The sequence below is a fragment of the Euphorbia lathyris genome, chromosome 8 (assembly GCF_963576675.1).
Source record: "Euphorbia lathyris chromosome 8, ddEupLath1.1, whole genome shotgun sequence".
NCBI classification, from domain to species: domain Eukaryota; kingdom Viridiplantae; phylum Streptophyta; class Magnoliopsida; order Malpighiales; family Euphorbiaceae; genus Euphorbia; species Euphorbia lathyris.
Window position 1 is genome coordinate 8,546,429 of NC_088917.1, and position 22,911 is coordinate 8,569,339.

A 22,911-nucleotide genomic window follows, 5' to 3' on the forward strand; every position below is an offset into this window, starting at 1 on the left:
TAGTGATTTTATTGCAAAATATAAAGTTCAATGATCTTTACAAAATAAGTCATTGTCCGGTGCGATTTACTCCAATTTTTATAAATATTTGACTATTGGTAGAAGGAGAAATTTTAGAGTATTTCGGGAGTAATACATCCGATCAATGAAAATCGTTTTTCCTACCACTACATGGAAGATGATTGGTGTAATAGAAAACAATGTATATATATGGCATGAACTGATTGGTAGGGAGTATTACTCCGGAAGTACTCTAAAAAAATACTCCGAGAATACTCTAAAATTTTCCTAGTAGAATATTTCGATTTATGGTAGCAATTAGTTTAGGGTGTTGTTAAACATAGCTTCAATTTCCCACCTCTAGCCCCGTGAAAGCATGAAAATACCCTTTGAGGCTTTAGGGTGGGAAATGGAGGATAATTTCCTCTCCCGGCACGCAGGCGTGAGGTAATCACGCCTCACCACACGGTGAGGCGTGAGGCTATCAGGTCCGCACCTATGGTGAGGTGTGAGGTAATCGCGCCTCACCGCGTGGCTGTGATTGGAAAAAAAATAACTCGGATTAACCTTTTAGAAATAAAAATTATGGAATTTAACTCGAATTACCATTTTACAAATAAAATTTAATAACATAAACATTAAAATAAATTAATAAACATAAAAGAGTACATATAATCTCAAAAGTGTTAAAATGTAATAAGTTCTAATAGATAAACTCATACAAACATATTTCAGTTCGCCCGACGTCATGCGTCCATAAACTCATCCATCTCGCTCCTAATAAGTGGAGCCTCCTCATCAGTTCGGTTTGTAGCCGCTCGCTGTGTGATACAACACAACCAGCTAACCCACTGCAAAAAAAAATAATAAATATTAAAAAACAAACATATGTAAACTAATATTAAATAATAATAAACTTACATATTCGCTGTTGGAGCAAGCAAACTGGACCGGTCCATCCTGTCCGGCATGAAGGAGATGAGGATGTGAATAACGCATGTACCAGTCTATGTAAACAGGATCACAGGCAGTGAGATCGTATCCAACTGGCCGGCAACTCCTCCGATCAATGCCCCGAGCCGATGGAAATCTCCGTCAGGTATCGTCAACTGTGATAGAGGAATGCGTGAGCCTGTACGATAAAGACTTCCATGGCCGTACTGCTCTATCAGGTCTAATACGCTCAGCCGGGATAGGCTGAGTATATCCGACCTGACGTAAGGCTCGATCTGGCATATACGGCTCGACAATGTCTACACCGTATCCAACCGGCGTAGGACACTCAAAGCTGATTATCATTGGAGACAGGACCATAAGGCAACCACGTCACCTGCAAAAAATAAGACTCAATAATAAATAATAATATACTATAAATAATACTTAAATTAAAATTAAAATTAAAAATACTATACTAAAATTAAAAATACTATATCAAAATTATAAATAAAACTATAACAAAATTATAAAATTAAAATTAAAAATATAATTAATACTAAAATTATAAATAAAACTATACCAAAATTATAAAATTAAAAATATAATTAATACTAAAATTATAAATAAAACTATAATTAATACTAAAATTTTATAAAATACCTCGGCTGCCGTCATGCGGTCCAACTGTGCACGTATGGTCTCTAATCGGGCGGCCATCCTGCCTGGAACCCCGACCTCCCATCTGCATGCCCGGGGACGGTCAGCTGGGATCCTGAGTGATAGTCTATGCGACCGAAACACCGAAAAATACTCGTATATCCACGCCTGTAGTATCGTCAAACATCCGCAAATACCAGAGCAGTCTCCTCTGCTCGCTATCTCCAGCTGCCGATATAATTTGGCAAGTGTAGCAGACCCCTATGTCAGTCCAACTGCCCTTCTGACACCGCAGTGAACCTCAGCCAGATGAGACGACCTAATCCTATCGCCACTCTTGTCGACAAACAAGGTGGATCCGAGCATAAGCCACATCCACGCCATGGTCCGAGTCGCGTCATCCCTACCCTCGCTGGTAAGTCTGTGTACAACATCAACAAATACACCTCCACCACTCCAGTATTTTCGGAGCGGCGACAGCAACTCCTCCCGATCCACCCCAAACATCATCATGCATATGGCATGCAGCCGCGCAGTACTACATGACTCAGAGACCATCGGACCGTCGATCGGGATATGCAAAATCTGCCATATATCATGCAGTAGAATAGTCAACTCCCCGAACGGCATGTGGAAGGAGTTCGTATCGGGCTGCCACCGCTCCACGAACGCAGATATGAGCGGGGCGTCGAGGTTTCTGAACATGGTGGATGAGAGGTGAGACAACCCAGTCCTCTCGATCATATCCTTCATCTGTAAAATGACACATATACAATTGTTCAAATTTTTTGAGGTTAAACATAATAATTAAAATAATTTTGACAAACTAAATTATTCTTACCTCAGGTGTCGCGCCATGTAGCCACACACCCAAATTCTAACATGCTAATGATCTGTTGTAGCATGTCAGAAACGATCGAAGCTCCCCTCCCAGCATCCGTGAGGCAACATGTCCTAGAAAACTAGGAATTACGGAACCATCAATAGGGCCACCATCCACCGGCCTAAAAACAATCCAGCTGTGGTCCTCACTAGCTTTGGAACGTTCGCTGGTTCCTGAAATTTTAGATAATACTAAAATTATAAATACTATACTAAAAATTAAAAATACTATACTAAAATTAAAATTACTATATTAAAATTATAAAATACTATACTAAAATTATACTATACTATTACTAAAAATTTAAAATACTATACTAAAATTATAAAATACTATACTATACTAAAATTATAAATTATAATACTATACTATACTAAAATTATAATATACTATACTAAAATTAAAAATACTATATGCAAATTAAAAATACCTGTACTCGCAAAGCGACCACCTCTGCGCTGTCTGTCATGGGTCGGCTGCTCATCGCCATCCTTACCCTCACCATCACCACCAGATACAGTCTGTCGATGTACCTGGGCTACCTCCTAGAAATAGTCATCCACAACATCAACATCAGGATCTCGGCCCTCATGATAATCCGTCGCCGCCTCCGCTCCCCGAATCTCGGACCGATCCAATACAGCCTCCTCAATCGGACCCCTCCTCACCTGCTGCGTCGCAGCCCCTCTCCGCCTACGACCCGATACATCAATACCACGATGTCTCGTATGCCGTGGTGTATCCTACTCCTCGTCCATATCTAGACGACGAGTAGATGACGGGATAGATTTCCCCGCAATAGTAGACCGTTCCGTCTACAAAATTACATTAAAAACAAATATAATTTTCAACAACTAAATTTACCTATACAATTTACAACAATTAAATTGGAAAAGAATATAATTTACAACCTAAACATTTAACTAAAATTATATTTACAACATAAAGATAAACAAAAACATTTAACAATAATAAACATTTACAACATAAACATTTAACATTTACAACAATATAATTTACAACATTTAACATTTAACATATAAATTATAATCAAATTAATCTAAACATTTAACATATAAATTATAATCAAACATTTAACAATATAATTAAATGTAATTATAATTAGGGAAAAGTACAAAAATAAACCTTGTGGTTACACCCATTTTCGAACAACACACATGTGGTTTAAAAGTTTGCAAAGTGGTACCATATACTTCATTCCGTTAGCAAACACATACCAAATTGACTAACGATGTTAAAAGTGAAAAGGAAAAAGAGTTAATTTTGTCCTTATATTTATTTATTTTTATAAATTGACCCCCTTATTATCTAATTATCACAAAAAAAACCCCAAAATAAAAAATAAAAATCAAATATACCATCTTCTCCATCTCTCTTTAATTTCTTATTTTTTTTCTTCTTTCTCTCTCATCTCTTTTAATTTCTCTCTCTAAAATAAAGCTACCACCATCAACACTTTCAAAATAAAGCCCACAGTCCAAACCTTCTGCTATCCCATTCCCGCCATACCACTGCCGCGCATTCCCCCCAAGAACCACAATCCCTCGATTTCCATAGTTGCATTGCATTGCATTGCTTTTTCTCTCTCTGGTTTGCGTTCTTTATCTCATTCATTCACTTTGTAAACTTTTAAACCACATAGGTGTTGTTCGAAAATGGGTGTAACCACATGGTTTATTTTTGTACTTTTCCCTTTAAATAATACTAAATTTTAAATAATACTAAACTATAAACAATACTAAATTTTAAATAATACTAAACTATAAATAATACTAAATTTTAAATAATACTAAACTAAACTAAAAATAATACTCAATTTTAAATAATATTATACTATAAATAATACATGTACTAGCAAATCGACCATCCGTGAGCTGCACATCATCATCATCATCATCATCATCATGAGATCCTTGCCATCGCTGCTCCTCGATTAACTCCTGAAAATACTCATCGACAACCTCATAACCAGGATCTCGGTCTCCTGAATCATTCGCCTCCTCTCCCCCCAACTCGGGCTGATCCAACACAGGCTGATCTATTTGAGCCGACCGCAACTGCTGTGTCTCAACCGTTCTCCGTCTACGGCCTGATACATCAACACCACGCGCTCTCGTATGACGTGGTGTATCATCGGCATCCATATCTAGCTGCCTCGCTGTTGACATGATAGATTATTCGACTACACTCTCCCTCTAAACGTATTGACCACATTATTTTATGAAATTAGAAACTGTATACAAATATTATTCCTCTAACTAAATATTATTTTTTAAAAAATAATTTATTATTCTAACTAAATATTATTTAACTATATTCTAAAAAAATATTATTCTAACTAAATACAAATAATTTAAATTACAAACTAAAAATAGAAAAATTTAACTAAAATTAATAAAATGAAAATCAAATATTTTAACTAAATTAAATTAAACATAAAAAAAACTGTTTTCGCCCACACAGGCGTATGAGCATCACGCCCTCACACGGGTGAGGGCATGATGCTATTACGCCTCACCACAGGTGATGTCGTATGAACATCACGTTGTCACCTGTGGTGAGGCGTATGGCTATCACGCCGCCACCTGTGGTGAGGCGTGATGTTCATACGCCTCACCACAGGTGACATCATGATGTTCGTTTGCCCGATACCACGATTCGGATTTAAAAAAAATAGCAAATTGAATCAAAAATACGTATAAAAAGCATCCAAATCAGTCGAAATCACGTACCATAAGTCCCTTTCCTTTGCCGCCCCTCCCCCGATCCATAATTTTTGTCTGGATTTGAGTTTAGAATTTGAGAGGATTTGAAGAATTGAGAGGATTTCGGTTTATGAGTAAAGGGTATTTCCGTCTTTATCAGAGACTAAAGCTAGGAAATTAGGGCTATGAATAGTAATCCACTATTTAAATACATAACATTAAGTTGATGGATAAGATGGACTTTTCCATTTTATTAAAATCGCAGGAGCTTATCCCACTTCCTTATACCACCCCCCTCTTGGGGATAGGATTTAAGCGATAAGACTCATATCCATCTCTTATCTCCTTAACCTATCTCTAAAATAAGGGTAAATTTCATCTATGGTGTACAACATTTGCTCTATTTCATACTTTGGTGTACAACCTTCAATTTGTCTCACTAATATGTACGAACTTATGGGTGACCTCCCACTATGGTGTATAGCCGGTGAAAATGACCAGTCAACGCCACTCAACGCGCAACTCACCATTTTTCAACTTTAATTAAACACAACCCATATGCAATTACCAAAATACCCTTTTATCTAAAAAAATAAAAAAAATAGAAATAAACTCTCTCCTTCTCCTTCATTCAACTCTCTCTCTCTCTCTTTCCTATGGCTCCTTTCTCTCTCTAACTCTTTTCTTTCTCTTCTCCCTCTCTAACTCCCTCTCCCATTCATGTCATCGATTTTGGTCTAAAAAACAGGGTATGCAATGCCCGACTCTTATGCAAGCTCTCGCTTTGAGTCATGGTGGTCCTCCAGCTTTCCGATTAAACGGAAATTCAATACATCAAATTCAAACTCACTGACCTGTAAGAAGCATGGTTTTCGAATTGTCGAGCGCAGTGACGATTCAACTTACTGTAATTTTCTTTCATTTCTAATATTACAATAAATATCCAACAATTTCTCTGTATTCTTTCTTTTTTATTCAAAACAGACCCAATCTAAACAATCAATAATGAAAAAAGGAATTGCAGAACAGTTAATCGAATGAACTTCAATATTCAAATCAAAATTTGAACCAAAAAGGGAAGAAAATTAAGCAGGTCTAACTTCCTATAATCGATTGTAGTAAGGGTTAAGCTAAAGGGGGATTTCAAGGCTCTCTTATGAACTGCCCAAACAAGGCTCAGGATGACAGACACTTGGGACAGAGATACTAATTCCGATCTTAAGACCTGTTTTGCTATCTGATCTTTAATCCTTTTCATAAGACCTCTTTTCCTGATCAGATCTTTAATCCCCAACCAACTTGAATACCAAATAATCTGAACTTAGTAATGTGTAAGAAGAAGATAAGTAGAATCACATAGATAAAATGACTCACTAATCATGAAGAATAAGATAATGGAAGAAGAGAGAGGAAAGGGAAAATGGCTCAAAAATCGTGAAGAAGAGAAGGGAAGAGGAGAGAGAATGGGATGAAGATAATGGAAGAAGAGAGAGAAAAAGGAGAAAATGGGTCAAAATCGTAAAGAAGAGAAAGGAAGAGGAGAGAGAATGAGAGAAAAAGGAAAGATAATAAGATAAGATGCTAAATAAATGGGTAGATGAATATGTATGGGGTAATTATTTAGGTTTTTTTTAGTAATTGGATAGATGGTGGGTCCATTTTTTTACCTTTTGATCGGTCAAATTATCGACGTGGCGTGTTGACTTTGCGTTGACCAGTCATTTTTACCTGTTGTACACCATATTGGGAGGTCACCTATAAGGTCGTATATATTGCTGAGACAAAATGAAGGTTGTAAACCAAAGTGTGAAATGAGACAAAAGTTGTACACCATTAATGAAATTTAACCCTCTTTTTTGTAAGAAAATTTCAAAAAGAACTCGAAATAAATTAGTTCTAAATCATTCAAAATAGAATATATCAATAGAGGTATAAATGTCCCGTCTCTTTAGTGGTTGACTACATGGACCACTCTTTAGTGGTTGACTACATGGACCAAGATCATAGTAGAATTTAACATTTCTTAAATGTTCATGCAACCACCTGATGAAAAATAGAGCATTTTGCCATTGATGTCAAAGAAAAGGTCACGAGCTCGGTGTTGTTGATTCCCAATGATGAACAAATCATCATCATTCTTATTTCCGGCAAAAGCCAAGCAAACCTCTGATTCACTTTTCCCTGAAATCGTAGCTGCAGAGGAATCCAAATCTACATCCATTGGTTTATCAGAACCTCCAAAATGAAGAACTATATTTGGTGGTCTCCAATCATTGATGTTCCCTTCAAGGTTGTAACATGTGTCGAACAAATCCGATTCCGGCGAAGAAGCCCTCGTATATCCTGACATAATTTCCTGAAATTATGGATGACAAATCGGATGGTCATGTCATAACCGTGTTATATGATATATAATTTTCATATGCTTATATATAATAAAGATGAAATGTAAAATTAGTTATATAATTTATTCACCTCTTATATGCATAGTTCAAAATTTGTACCTTATCCCTATATAATATGTATACCACAAAAATTCGTACTTTCAGTAATAGAAATTGACATATCAAATTATTGTAATATTACTCCTATTAACCTAGATACAGAGGGGTTAACACACAATTATCTTATATGTCAATTTTTATTAGGAGATTCTTGAATTACACCATTTGACAAACGTTACACATTCAAAATGATAGTATTTTGTATATGGAGACTAAATTAGATCTTAAAAAAAACAAATGTTGTCAGATCCGGATCGAAGCGGTTGGACCAGGAACCAACCATGTCTCCAGTATAGGTTTTGTTGGGTTCATTAATTTTCAATAACCCGATAAGGACCGGGGTCAACCCGGAGGCTGTAGGTCCAACCAAGACCCGAGTTGACACCGATTTCTAAATTTATTTATTTTTCAATTTAAGAAAAAAAAGATAGAAAGGTAAAAAAAATCATTCTCACCACCTAAACAATAAAAGGATTAACTTTGAAATATTGATAGTTTGATCCGAAAATTGTAGTAATCTAACTTTAAGGCCCCAATTTTTTAAGGGATAATTACAAAAATAAACCTTTTGCTTTGACACACTTGTAAAAACAGTCTCGTTGTTTAAAAGTTTGTAAATAGGGGTTCTGTGTTTTGTGCAGTTTACAAACTCAGTCACTATATCAAAAATTATTCTCGTGATTATTTACTCCAAAAGAGAGCGATTTGGAGCAATTAACAAATTACTCAAATATAAGATCTGATTTTGCAAATTAACTAAACTACAAGTACTGTTTGATTAAAAAATTGACTAACATATCCTTTCATTGCAAATTTTAGAAAGCACATATATTCTGTTTGCAAACTTTCAAACTAAAGAAACTCTCTTTACAAATTGATAACTTGCTGGATCCGCTTTGATATTCTTTGCCGGAGTTACCTGCAAAACAAAACCGGAGACAGGATCTTCGGGAAAACTCTCCGACGATCAAGTCAGTTTTTGTAAAAATGAGTCTATAATTTAGCAATAGCTTTGTGGGAAAAAATGTGAACGTACCTCCCCCCTTATTCTTAAGGCCTTTTATAGGTGTCTTTTGGGTAACCGCCGAGGGCGGTTACTCCTTAGTGGGCCACGTTCTGAGGGCGGTTACCCCTTTTTAGGCCATGTCCCTTTCGTGGCTTTCATGGCAACGAACGTGGTTCTGAGTGGGAGTCTTGACGCTCCGTTTAGGAATTCGGGGCGGTTTACTCGCTGCGCCCGCTTCCTTCATTCGGGTCCCGTCCAATCTTAGCCCATGGGGTTTTAATATGGGCTGGGCTTGCGAAATGAATATAACCCGTTTTGAGCTTCGCGGGTTATCACATGCCTCCCCATTGGTCTAGCAAGAGCCCTTTTAGGGTCTTTTTATAGGGGACGCTTCGTCTTTGTCCGATTATTTCAAAGTTTTGAATTTGTGCATTTCCCCTCTTTCGTTTTCTCCGGCGTCGACCTTTTAATTCCGTTACTTCTTTTCCGGCGTTGACCTCTTAATCCCGTCACTTCACTGTGTTGTCTTTTTCATGTAAGTTTTTCTTTTCACATTTGTTCCTTGTTCGGCTTTTTGCTTCTGTTTTCCTTTTATCGATCATGTCAGACCTCGACTTCGCGCCGTTTGACGACGATTATGTCCGCGAGGTCTCTAACGAGGTCGAAGAGATGGTTGAGGAGATTTTGGCTGAAGATGGCGCCCGCATCTACTGGTATGGGGAGCGGATTCATGCGGCTTATGAGCACGGGCATCAGGGTCTAGTACTTAACCGCCCCAAAGTTCCCATCCCTGAAAAGGATTTAACTGGGGAGTGGGATAAGCTGGAAGCCGAGGATGCTGATATGGATGAGGTACTCTTCTTAGATTGGAAGAGTCTTCAGGATCCTCCGATTAGCTGCGAGATCCCTATTCAGCCCGCGGAAGGAGAGGCACCCCAAGCCGTTTCTCAACCTGTGCAAGAGGTACCTCTCACCGAAGAGGTTACTGAAGCGGTTACCGATTCAAGGGTTGAGGATTCGCTTGAAGTAGATCCTCCTACCGGAGGAGATGAAGGAGTCGCCGCAGTCCAGGAGGGCATTAGGGGCGAAGGAGAGGAAGCTGTAGCATAGCTTAACTTATATTTGGACTTTTGTATGTAAAAACCATGTAACAAACCGCTCTGATATATATATTTTCTTTCGGTTGTTGCTTTTCATATGTGTGTGATTGTCACTTTTTTGCCCTTTATATGTGCCCTTTGTCCTTTTGCCGACTCCATATTTGTGTTTCTTCATAGCTAGGGTGGCCAGACCCTTTTTGCAATTTTGAGTACTCGTTTATTCGCTTAATTTTATGCCTTAACTTATAATTCTTCTTTCGAAAATAATCATAAGTTTTGATCATAAGGTTTTGCGAGTGATGCGTAATCATGCATCCGCCTTTCTTTAATAGGCAACACATTTATGTGTTTTTTGAGTTTAACCCTAAGGGTTTTGCGAGTGATGAGTAATCATGCATCCGCCTTTCTTTAATAGGCAACACATTTATGTGTTTTTGTAAAGAATCCGCATTTTGTTGTAACATACTGAGTGAATGTAATAACTTTTATTGATGACGAGAAAAAGTTTATTACATATGTGCGGGATCGAAGCCTCATTAAAACCTTTTATCAGAAAACCCAGTGGGAAAAACTCATAAAAGGAAAAAGAGTACTCGTCATTTCCTCGAACTACTCGGCCTTTCTATATAGGCGTAGATTCTCTAGATTCCAGGTGCACGGGAGCTTCTTTCCACTCATTTCTTCTATTTCGAAAGTGGCCGGTCCCATTTTCTTGGATACTTTGTATGGCCCGATCCAGTTGACGCCTAGCTTGCCTTTGCCATCTCTAGACTGTATTTTATCTGCTTTTTTCAAGACCAAGTCGTTTTCGTTGATCATTACTTTTCGCACTCTTCTGTCATGATATTTCTTGATTCTATTGCGGTACATTGCCATTCGCATGTAAGCTTTTTCTCTTCGTTCCTCCACAGAATCCAAAGCATCTCTGATGTTGATAGGATTTTGTGTGTCGCAATAATAAATTGTCCGATCTGTGGGCGACTTGATTTCAACAGGTAGGACTGCTTCGGCTCCATAAACTAGCGAGAAAGGTGTTTCGCCTGTTGCTGCCTTTACAGAGGTTCTGTATGCCCACAACATATGGGGTATCTCATCCGCCCAACCTGTTTTTTTGTCACCCAGCCGCTTCTTGATGCCTTGAACCATGGCCCTGTTGGTAACCTCCGTCATACCATTTGATTGGGGATGGTTTACAGAAGAAAAATGATTCTTGATTCCCATGCTTTCGCAGTATGCTTTGAACTTGGCACAGTTGAACTGGGTGCCATTGTCGGTTATAAGCTTCTGCGGGATCCCAAATCGCATGATAATGTTCTCTCGTAAGAACTCGATCATTCGCTCAGGTGTTTGTGCGGTTACTGCCTCCGCTTCTACCCATTTGCTGAAGTGGTCCACTGCGACTATCAAATACTTCCTTTTTTTGTTGTTTCTGGGAATGAACCCACTATATCAATTCCCCATGTTGCGAATGGCCACGCCGTCATTATAGTGATTTGTTCAGCTCCGGGAACATGCTTTTCATTCGCATGGATTTGACAGTTGTGACATTCCGCAACCATCTTCTGGGAATCTTCCACCACCTTGGGCCAGTAGTATCCCATAAATTTGACCTTTCTTGCCAATGCCGCCGAAGCTTCGTGCGCGCCACAAATTCCTTCGTGTAGTTCTCGCAGCACATAGTCTCCTTCATTGCGACTAACGCATTTCAACCATGGACATGTGTACGATTTCCGATACAAAGTTCCATCCCGCATTGAGTATCGTGCCGACTGCCCAATTATTTTTCTGGCTAAGCTCTTATCAACCGGCAAATCTCCCTGCTCCAGATATTGACGGATTGGCACCCGCCAATCTTCATCGTCTTCCAGTTCCTCGATGATCATAATCTGATCAACCTCGAATGTTGGTGCCGATTTTATTTCCAAGCTGCATGCTTTTTGACTCCATAGTTCTCTACTTGCCGCTGCTTTTGCCAATTCGTCAACTTTTGCATTTTGGCCTCGTGGAACATGCACCATCTCCCAAACGACTCCCTTGTGCGTTAACTCTTGTGTCAATCGACTGACCACCTGATGGTATTTTACTAGCTCCTCCTGTTTCACCAGATAATTTTTTGTGATCTGGTTTATCATGAGTTTGGAATCGCTGTAGATTACCACTCTTTCTGGGCTGAGTTCATTGAGCAACCTCAATCCACATATCATAGCCTCGTATTCTGCGGCATTATTGGTAGTTTTGAAAGTTAATTTTGCTGCATAGTACAGGCGGATAACCTCCGGACCTTTGATGACGATTCCTAGCCCAGCTCCGTCTGCAGATAAGGCCCCATCTGTGTACATGCTCCACTCTTCTTTTTGTGCCTTTGGACATTCATCATCATCCCATGTGAATTCGTTCACGAAGTCGGCGAGCACTTGGCTCTTTAGCGCTGGTCTTCCTTCATAGCGGATATCGAATTCGCCCAGGCGAATTGACCATTCCATCAACCGGCCGGATGCGTCAGGTTTCTGCAGTACCTTTCGCATTGGGATGCCAGTTCTCACAAGGACAGTATGCGCCTGAAAATATGGTTTCAATCTAGTCGCCGTGCTTATCACCGCGAGGGCCATTTTGTCCAACTTCGAATACCGGAGTTCTGCGTCCTTCAAGACTTTGCTCACGTAGTATACTGGATATTGTTGCCCTTCTTCTTCTCGCACCATCACAGTGCATATCGCCATGCTGGTGACGGATACATAAAGAAACAAATCTTCTCCGTCTTTCGGCCTGCTCATTAAGGGCGGATAACATAGTAATCGCTTTATCCCCTCAAATGCTTCTTGACAATCCGGCGTCCATTCAAAGGACTTGGATTTTTTGATGGCATTGTAGAAAGGTAGACATCGCCTAGCTGAGCATGATATGAATCGCCCTAATGCCACCAACCGCCCGTTCAGTCTCTGTACTTCCCTTATGTTCCTTGGCGTCTTCATCTCCATTACTGCTTTAACCTTCTCAGGATTCGCCTCAACCCCTTTGCCGCTAACAATGAAACCCAGGAACTTTCCCGCTCTTGCTCCGAATGTGCATTTCTCTGGGTTCAATTTGAGGCCATATTTGATCAACACTTCTAGGATTTCTTTGATATCCCGCGGATGGTCTTGCATTTTCTTGTTTTTGATGATCATGTCATCAACATAGATCGAGAAGTTCTCGCCGGATTTGTCTAAAAATATCTTGTTCATCATCCTCTGGTATGTTGCTCCCGCGTTTTTCAATCCAAAGGGCATCACCTTGAAGCAATAAGTCGCCTGATGAGTTATGAATGATGTTTTGATTTCATCCGCCTTCTCCATGGGTATCTGATGGTAACTGGATTTCACGTCGGTGAATGATAAAGCTTCATATCCTGCAGTTCCATCTACCAATATATCAATGTTAGGAAGTGGATACATATCTTTCGGACATGCCTTGTTCAAGTCTTTGAAGTCGACGCACATTCTGTACGTTCCATTTGGCTTTTTGACTAGCACCACATTGGCTAGCCATTCCGGATAGGTGACTTCTCGAATTGCATCCGATCTTAGCAAGTCCGCCACTGCTTTTTCAATCGCCTTTTGCCGCTCAGGAGCATGTCCCCTCTTCTTTTGCCGCACAGGGGTTGCCCCTTTGTCTACATTCAACCGATGGGTTGCTACGTCTGGGCTTATTCCTTTTAGCACTTCATTTGGGGCGGCAAATGCCGACTCACATTGGATCAATACCTCGGTAATGGCTTTCTTTGTTTCTTCTGAGAGTCCAGCCGCTATTCGCACGTTCTTGTCATTCGAGATGGCGAATAGTTCCGTTTCTCCCAATGCTTCCGCCGGCAGCTTCTCTTCGACTTTATCCTCCTCTTCCGGTTTTGGTTCAAGTGATAATGTATAGGCCTGTTGAGATACAAGTTGATCACCTTCAACTATGACTCGCCCTTGGTGTGTTGGCAAATGTAACGTTAAATGCTTCATTGAGATGAGCGACTCCGTCTCCGACAGGAATGGCCGTCCCAGAATTATGTTGTAGGCCAGTGGGAGATCAACAATTGCGAATTCTAAATCACCTCGCCATTTTAGATTCTTATCGCCCATTTCTGCCTCCAACACCACCTGCCCACTTGTTTGGGAGGATTGACCCCCAAAACCAGTTACATCCATGAAGGTGTGTTCCACCCGCTCGTCGTTGATTCCCAACTTGTTGAATGCTGTCCGGGTAATGACGTTGCAAGAACTGCCTGTGTCGATAAGGACCCGCTTGACGTCCCATCCTTCAACGGCCATCGTGATCACCAAAGCATCCGCATGCGGCTCCGTGATTCGCGCGAATGAGTAATTGAGGGCATCCCCCCTATGAGTGTTGCTTTTTCGCTGTTCACGGCGAGCTCTTTTTGTTGGAGGCTCATAGATCCCGCCGGCTATCACGTTTATCACTCCTTTTTTCTGCTTCTTTTCGGGCCTTGCCTCTTCTTCATGTGGTAACGTTGCTTTCTCGTTACTAGTCTCCTTTCGTACAAATTGATTCAGCTTGCCCCTTTCGATCAGCCTTTCAATCTCCTTCTTCAATTCATAGCAATCGTTCGTGTCGTGGCCGTTCAATCTGTGGAACCTGCAATATTTGTTAGGATGTCGCCCCAAACTGGTTCGACCTTTTACCTCGGGGAACCGCACATCCTTCTTCAGGGGGCTCTTTTCGATCCAAAGTAACACCTCCTGGCGAGTCGTGTTTAATGGTGTCTGATATCCGCCACTTTGAAAGGGGCGATCGCCTCTTCGAACAAAATTACTTTTGGACTGGGTCTGGCGCCGATTGTCCGAAGTGGATCTAGCGGCATCTCTTTCTCGACGGGTTTGAGCCCTATGTTCCCTGTTGACATCATCCACTTCCATGAATTCCTTTGCTATTTTCATGAGTTCGGCCACTGTGCGCGGCTTGTTGCGGATGATTTCCTCCCGCATACTCCAATCTGTGGTTCCATCTGCCATGATGTTGCGGATGCTCACGATATCCGGGTTTTGCAATCGCACCAGAATATCGTTGAATGCGACAACAAATTCCCTTAGGGAATTATAGTTCCTCTGTTTGATCTCCTTCAGCTGCCTATCCGTCACATCCGCTGCTTTACAGCCCACAAATTTCGCACAGAAATCCCGACTATATTGATGCCAATTGTGAATAGATTCTGCGGGTAAAGATCGAAACCAATCAGATGCGGCTCCGCCCAAAGTTGTCGAGAATAACCTGCAAATGATGCTGCTCCTGCAACATCCATTAGTTCTCTGTAGTTCCTGACATGAGCCTCAGGATCAGAATTTGGATCCCCATAGTATTTAGGTATCGCGGGCGCTTTGATTCTGTGATCTGGAATGAATTCCCGCAACGAAGGGGCAAAAGATGAATCGCTCTGGACCTCTGCTCTCGGCCTAGGCGAGTACCCCATTCGCTCCATCATGCTTCGTAATTGATCTTCTAAGTCAATATCGAGTATTCGCCGGACTTCTTCCATCCGCTGCTGGTGAATTCTGGGTGGCATCCACCCGCCCATCAGTGTTGAGACGTGTGCCTGTTGGGGGACTAACCGCTGTCCCGTTATAGGATCAAAGTTCCATGTGTGCTCTCGCCTAGGAGTCATCAACTCCGAATGTCTGTGAGGAAAAGGTTCCACTTGCTGTAGCGGAAGAGTGCCTTGCACTCCTGGCAACGGTTGGGATGGCTGCCAGGTCGGATGTATCGTCGTAATGAGATCTGGGTGCGAGTAGTTGCTCGGGTGGCTGTGTGGGTTTGTGCGACTACTCTGTCCCACTTGATTTGGCGCCTGAGATGGCTGCGGGAGGGCCGATATGACAGGGATAGTCGGTGATTGTGTTGAGATAACCACAGGTTCTTGAGGCGCAGCCGCCACAGCGGTATTGTGTTCGGCGAGGGCAGTTAGTAAATTAATCATTCGATCTCCAGCCGCCTAGCTCATGTTCGAAGCCAAGACTTGTCCTGCCATCTGCACGAAATCACTATTGGACATTTCCATCTCAGTTTGCACTTGGACTTCCAATAAGGGACTCAATTGTCTCGAAGGACCCGATGAGCTAGGCACCACAGGCTGTGTACTTGCAGGTTGCGAATTCGCAATCCGTCTGGAGTTCATACTGGTTGATCTAGTGGTAACGCCGGTCGTTCGTGATGGTTCTGACATGTTCTTCGCGTACCTTTAACCAAATGTTGGTAAAAAAGGTCCACGATCACCGCACCAATGATAACTTGCTGGATCCGCTTTGATATTCTTTGCCGGAGTTACCTGCAAAACAAAACCGGAGACAGGATCTCCGGGAAAACTCTCCGACGATCAAGTCAGTTTTTTGTAAAAATGAGTCTATAATTTAGCAATAGCTTTGTGGGAAAAAATGTGAACGTACCTCCCCCCTTATTCTTAAGGCCTTTTATAGGTGTCTTTTGGGTAACCGCCGAGGGCGGTTACTCCTTAGTGGGCCACGTTCTGAGGGCGGTTACCCCTTTTTAGGCCATGTCCCTTTCGTGGCTTTCATGGCAACGAACGTGGTTCTGAGTGGGAGTCTTGACGCTCCGTTTAGGAATTCGGGGCGGTTTACTCGCTGCGCCCGCTTCCTTCATTCGGGTCCCGTCCAATCTTAGCCCATAGGGTTTTAATATGGGCTGGACTTGCGAAATGAATATAACCCGTTTTGGGCTTCGCGGGTTATCACAAATCGATCAAACTATAATATTTATTTTTATACTTTTCTCTATTTTTAATTAAAATAGATTTGTAATTCTTAAAAAAAAAATCAACGCATAAATAACTCAAAATAATAACTTACAATATAATAAATATATGATAAAAAACAATATAATAAATATTAACATTTAAATAAAAAAATCTTTCAATTTTATGTAACTATTATAAATTATTTAGCATTTAGCTTTTTATAATTTTTATAATAAATATTAACGTTTATTTAATAATTATAAACATGGTTTTTTTTTTTTTTATCTTTTCTCTATTTTTCTTAGCTTCTTTATCTTTTTTTACCCGTTATAACATACAATAATACGTCAACAAAAAAAAAAGCACTTATTAAACGAAATTAATAAAAAAAATTTAAGAAATTTACATCAAAGAAATCTTGAAGAATAAATTATACACGTTAAAAAAATTAAAAACTTTTTTGACATGGATAATTGTAGAAAGACCTAATTAAATAATTAACTTTAGATATCTCTAGATCTAGAGTCGATCAAATTAAGTATACATTTTATTCTTTAAAAAAAACTATACATTTGATTTATTTATTTATTACATCATTTGGTCCGATCAACTTAGGTTATCTGGTTGAACCAAATGACTCATAATCCAACTATAAATTTGGTTTGGGGAAATTACATCCATGACTACTGGACTTTATTCATTTTCACAGTCAGACTACTGATTTAAAAAAATATAAAATAAAAGCCACTGAACTTTACATTTTATTATACATATAGTTAAACTTTAATTAACTCCTAAAATGATCTTTAATAATCTCAAAATAAAAATATTGAAGAATTAAAGTTGTTTAAAACGACATTTACTATGAAACTTCATTTTTTATTTTCCAAAATAACCATTTTCGGAGCTTTCTCTCTCTAAAAATTCAAGCATTCTCCTAATCAAACAACACCTATATAACCTCAAAACGAAAATATATTAGAATATTATTAATTTTTAAAAGGCTCAATACATTATTTGCCCCCTAAACTTATCCAAAAAGCTTGATTAGCTCATTGAACTTTCAAAGTGTTCCAATAGCCTCTTGAACTTGTATAAAATGTTTTTAGCTCATTGAACTTGCGTAAAATGTAATCAATTGATCACTCGGTCGTAAAAAATTAAGTTAAATGCGGAAGATGTATTCCACGCATCTTATAATGTTATTGCATAATTAAAAAATAGATTAAAAATGAAGTTATTGCTTGCTCAACTATACAATTTGTCTTGTTTAATACTAGAATCGTATACTCTGATTTTGGTCGTTTTACTTTTTTTAAGACTCGTGGAATACATCTTCCGTATTTAACTTACTTTTTTACGACCGAATCATCAATTGATTACATTTTACGCAAGTTTAGGGAGGTAACTGAACATTTTATACAAGTTCAGGGAGCTATCGGAATACTTTGAAAGTTCAGAAGTCAATCAAGCTTTTTGGACAAGTTCAGGAGGCAAATGATGTATTAAGCCTTTTTATTTGAGGCGTTGAATGATAACGGATAATAAAGTATAAACCAGCAGTCTTGATCACATGCAATTTAATAAGCATGTAGAATTTGCTCATTCACCGTTAGATCTAGGCTTATTAGAATTCTAGGGTGGAGATTCAAAATATCCCGAGGCTTAAATTTAAGGGTAAAGTTCAAATAAAACCTCTATGGTTTCACTAATTTTCAGATAAAGGATTGTGGTTTACTTTTTGTCAAAACGAGGACTGAGGTTTTCAAATTTAGCAAAATAAGGACTTTTTAGATTGATACTATTAAAATCACCATTGACGACTTCAAAAATGACATATTTTAAAAACTACTAATATTCTAAGCAACTTTAATTCTTCAACTTTTTTATTTCGAGATTATTTAGATGATATTTGGTAAAGAGAGAGAAAGTTAATGTTTAGAGAGAGGAAGTTCCAAAAAAGATGATTTTCTAAAATCGAAAATGTAGTTCCATAGAAAATATGGCAATGAACAACTTTAATTCTTGAAATTTTTTCATTTTTAGGTCGTTAAAATAGTTTTAATAGCATTATTAAAAGTGTGAAACCTCAATCCTCGTTTTGACAAAAAAAAATAAACCATAATCCTTTATCTGAAAATTAGTGAAACCACATGGGTTTTATTTGAATTTTACACTAAATTTAATAACCCTATATCTAACAGTGAACGAATAAATTCACTTGACAAGGTGCCCGTAAAAAAAAAAAACCTGTATAAACCATATTATCAAAATCAAAATCGGTAAAGTTTGGCGGCCATGGATCATACCTGAAATGCAGATCTAAGAGCTGAATACAAGGAAGGAGGGAGGCGGGAAATGATGGTTCCTGAGTCTATTATAGCTCGAACAGAGGACGAATTCGAAGGAGCATAGGAAGCCATTTCAAGTCTTTTTCCCCCAATTGTAATTCCGGTAACGGAAACATAATAATCGGTGAGTGCAATTTGATCCGGCGCCGGTTCAATCGGGATGAATTTATCCGGTTGACAAGTTTCAAATGCTTGAACTCCAAACACAATATAACCAGCTGAAGTTTCCGAAATCGGAAGACAATAACAGAACATACTAAGCAAATTTATATCAGTCTGAGCAAGCAAAGAATCTTTCCCTCTTCCGACGCCTAGTAATCCACTTGCTCCTTCGAAATCGCCGTCGATTTTCTCGGCACAAGCGAAGAAAAAATTGGGGATCTGAAGGGAAATTATGGTGATTGTGTCTTTAACGAAATAGCCGGTGAAAGAGGAACCGTCGTTGTAAGATTTGGTGGAATTGCAGTCGGGAGTGCAGATGAGGTTATTTGATAGAGTTGAAGATGAAGATGGATCGAAAAAGGCTTGGTTATTGCAATCTGTGCCGGTGTCGCCGCACGGTTGACAGTTTATCCATGTTAAATCGCTCCCGGTGTCGAAAAGTAAGGTGAAATCGTGTGCCGGAGTGCCGAAACCGACGCTGACTAGAAAGTTGCCGTTAGGTCCTGATTTTAGAGGTAGATGTATCCCTTCCCCATATTTACCAATCTTCTTTTCCACTGCATAACATGATGAAACACATTTAGAGGGTAAATTTACACCCATAGCCACTGAATTTATGCATTTTAATATTATGATCATTAAACTTCGATTTTTAATAGTATGACCACTAAACTTTACATTTTTTTTAATACCGATTACCATTTAACTTTAACCAAATCTTAAAATGACCGTTAACGACCTCAAAATGAAAATATTCAAGAATTAAAATTGTTCAGAACGATATTTACCATTAAACTACATTTTTTATTTTCTAAAATCACATTTTTTGAAGCATTCTCTCTCTAAAAATACACTTTCTCTTTCATAACCAAACAACACCTAAATGACCTCAAAACGAAAATTTTCAAGAATTAAAGTTCCTTAAAATATCATTAACTCTTCGAATTTTTTATTTTCAGACCGTCAATGGTCGTTTTGAGGCGTTGAGTGGCCACCGGTATTAAAAAGTGTAAAGTTTAGTAACCATATTGTTAAGAATTAAACTTCAGTGGCCACAATGTTAAATGGGTAAAGTTCAGTCGCCATGGGTGTAATTTACCCCATATTTAGAATTTATAATTTAAAATCTAAGGCTTTTATTTTTAAGTTTTATACTTGGCTTAATGCATCATTTTGCCCTGAACTTGTTTAAAAAGTTTAATTAGTCTTTTAAACTTTTAAAGTATCTTGATAGTCCTTTCAATTTATATAAAATATTCAGTTAACTCTCTGAACTTGCGTGAAATGTAATCAATTGATATCGGTCGCAAAAAAGTAAGTTAAATACGGAAGATGAATATTAGAATGTTATTATATAATTAAAAAATAATTAAAAATGAAGTTATTACTTGCTTAATTATAAAACTTGTCTTCTCTAATATTAGAACTGCATACCCCGATTGTGGTCGTTTTACATTTTTTAAGACTCGTGCAATATATCTTTCACATTTAACTTACTTTTTTTTTTGGAACCGAGTGATCAATTGATTACATTTTGCGCAAGTTAAGGAGGCTAAGTGAACATTTTATGCAAATTGAGGAAGCTATCAGAATACTTTGAAAATTCAGGGAGCCAATCAAACTTCTTAGACAAGTTCAAAGGAAACAAATGATGTATTAAGCCCTTTATACTTTAAAATCTAAAATTTTATTTAATTAATTAATTATAGAGTATTAATATTTTATTTACATAGTAATATTTACATGGATTCTGATCGATGAATTTGGTCAATCATAATTAGATTTAGCCTTATTAGAATTCTGACTTTTTGTTGATTTTGTTAAATTTGGCTAATAACGACCTCAAAATGAAAAGTTGCAAGAATGAAATGATATTTTAAACAACTTTAATTTTTCAATTTTTAGGTTTAATGTCACTTAGGCTTTTTTTTTTTTTATAGAGAGAAATTGAATGTTTAGAAAGGAAAAACTCCAAAAATGATGATTTTAGAAAATTAAAAATGTGTTTCAATAGTAAATATGATACTAAATAATTTTAATTCTTAAAAATTTTCATTTTGAGATCATTACTGGCCAAATTTGACAATGTCAATAAGAAATAAATTTTTTCTTACAAACCAAATAATTACATTTGTAATGAAAAATACTACGGCTCATCTACAAATCCGTAAAACCATATAACATCTATTTATAATTAACGCTAGTATAACATACCCAAATTTTTAAATTGCATTAAAAGAAACGCTATTTAAAATTTGAGCAATGGGATTCCAGCAATAATAGGGATGTAATGATTTTTCCCATGTTTCATCAATAAGGAGTAAGACTGTAAACGGGGTGGGTCGGGGATTGCATTAACCATCCCCGACCACTGGTCTATCAGGGACTCCCCGTCTCCGTCCCAAATAACATATGGGGAAAATTTTGGATACCATCTCCGCCCCGCGAGGAATCCCTATCCCCGCGGGGAATCCCCATCCCCGTTTAACTTTTAAGTTTTTTTACTTTTTTTAAGGTTTCCAAGGTTTTGATTATCTAAGATTTCCATCTTCGCGGGGAATCTCCATCCCCGATGCATGCATTACTTATTAGCTTTCAAATTTTTTATTTTATAATTTCTACTCCTAATTCCATAGGTTCTGTTTTAATTTTAAACCAACTTAGATAAAACTCTTAATTTATTTTTAGAATACATTCCATTTTAAAACAACCAGGTTACAACTCAATATTTTTAGTTTATCTCAATCATATATATATATTTTTTAGTTTATGTTTTTTAATATCCAGATATTTAGTCGGGGATCCCCGTTGGGGACATTCAGGGACGGGGATGGAACATTTATAACCATACCCGCCCCGTCTCCGACTATCGGGGACAAAATAAAAACTATCCCCGCCTCATGGGGATCACAAACGGGGATTCCCCATCCCCAACAGACCGGGTCTCCAATAGGGATGGGAAATCCCCAACTAATTGACAGCCCTAATAAAGAGTGGGTTGGAGATGAGAATTTCTCATCTAGACGTCCTCATCCCCATCCTGCTCCATTTGCAATCTTACGTAAACCTGGTTACTAGAAATCACTCATCTCGAAGTGAATTCCGGCAACCGAACCGAGATTGCGACGACCCCTCGCTCCGCGGGATATAACAGCAAACAAATGCAAATTAAGGTGAAATTGATAGCATTTGAGAAGAGAAAAGTGAGAGTACCATGAATTTGATGCCTTGCTCCATGAACACTTGAAGAATAGTAGAGAAGATAGCAAAACACCATAAATAAACAATAATTAGCCATTTAAATAATTATATATTTGATAAATCATAACAATAGGAAGAAGATTTTTATATGATTTTGGCCATATAATGACTCCAAAGATTTGGACTTCGGTCAATACTCAATATATACCACAAAAATCGGTTAGAAAAGTCTTAGCTAAAGGAATATATATAGGGTAAATTACATCAATGGCCACTGAACTTCAATTCTTAACTGTATGGTCATTGAACTTTACACTTTTTAACATCGATGGCCATTCAACGCCTCAAAACGACCGTTGATGGCCTAAAAATAAAAAAATCCAAAGCGTAATGATATTCTAAGTAACTTTAATTCTTGAAATATTTTATTTTGATATCATTTAGGTGGTGTTTTGTTAGGAGAAAGAGAGAATTTTTAGAGAGAGAAAGCTCAAAAAAATGTGATTTTGGAAAATAAAAAATGTGGTTTCATGGTAAATGTCGTTCTGAACAATTTTAGTTCTTGAATATTTTCATTTTGAGGTCGTTAACGGTCGTTAGCTGTCACTTTGAGGAGTTAGTTAAAATTGAGTAGCCACCGGTGTTAAAAAATATA

The 22,911-nt window shown here is 38.2% G+C and overlaps 1 protein-coding gene and 1 long non-coding RNA gene across 4 annotated transcripts; both read right to left on the bottom strand.

Annotated features, from left to right (window-relative positions):
• Positions 1–628: 628 nt before the first annotated feature.
• Positions 629–2,319, bottom strand: LOC136201994 (uncharacterized). Its single transcript, XR_010674246.1, has 3 exons — positions 1,597–2,319; positions 922–1,330; positions 629–851 (listed from the first exon to the last, which is right to left on the bottom strand). It is a non-coding gene; the product is annotated as an uncharacterized lncRNA (long non-coding RNA).
• A 4,763-nt stretch (positions 2,320–7,082) lies between these two features.
• Positions 7,083–22,424, bottom strand: LOC136202412 (aspartyl protease AED1-like). Of its 3 annotated transcripts, none has more exons than XM_065993013.1 (3): positions 22,269–22,424; positions 18,852–19,612; positions 7,083–7,558 (listed from the first exon to the last, which is right to left on the bottom strand). In XM_065993013.1, the coding sequence occupies exons 1-3, from the start codon at positions 22,351–22,353 to the stop codon at positions 7,226–7,228; spliced, it is 1,179 nt and encodes a 392-aa protein (XP_065849085.1). In that variant the 5' UTR covers positions 22,354–22,424; the 3' UTR covers positions 7,083–7,225. The 3 variants fall into 3 exon arrangements, with proteins under 3 accessions (XP_065849085.1, XP_065849087.1, XP_065849086.1); XM_065993015.1 differs by lacking the exon at positions 7,083–7,558 and adding an exon at positions 16,274–16,524; XM_065993014.1 differs by lacking the exon at positions 7,083–7,558 and adding an exon at positions 16,335–16,490.
• Between the last annotated feature and the right edge of the window lie 487 nt (positions 22,425–22,911).

What these genes read in the sequence shown, in the direction of transcription:
- LOC136202412 (XM_065993013.1), bottom strand. Translation starts at nt 22,353, where the DNA reads ATGGCTAATTATTGTTTATTTATGGTGTTTTGCTATCTTCTCTACTAT. An exon ending in AGCAAGGCATCAAATTCATG is followed by an intron (nt 19,613 to 22,268) that starts GTACTCTCACTT and finishes CATGTTATGCAG; the next exon opens with TGGAAAAGAAGATTGGTAAA. An exon ending in CTCTTAGATCTGCATTTCAG is followed by an intron (nt 7,559 to 18,851) that starts GTATGATCCATG and finishes CCATAATTTCAG; the next exon opens with GAAATTATGTCAGGATATAC.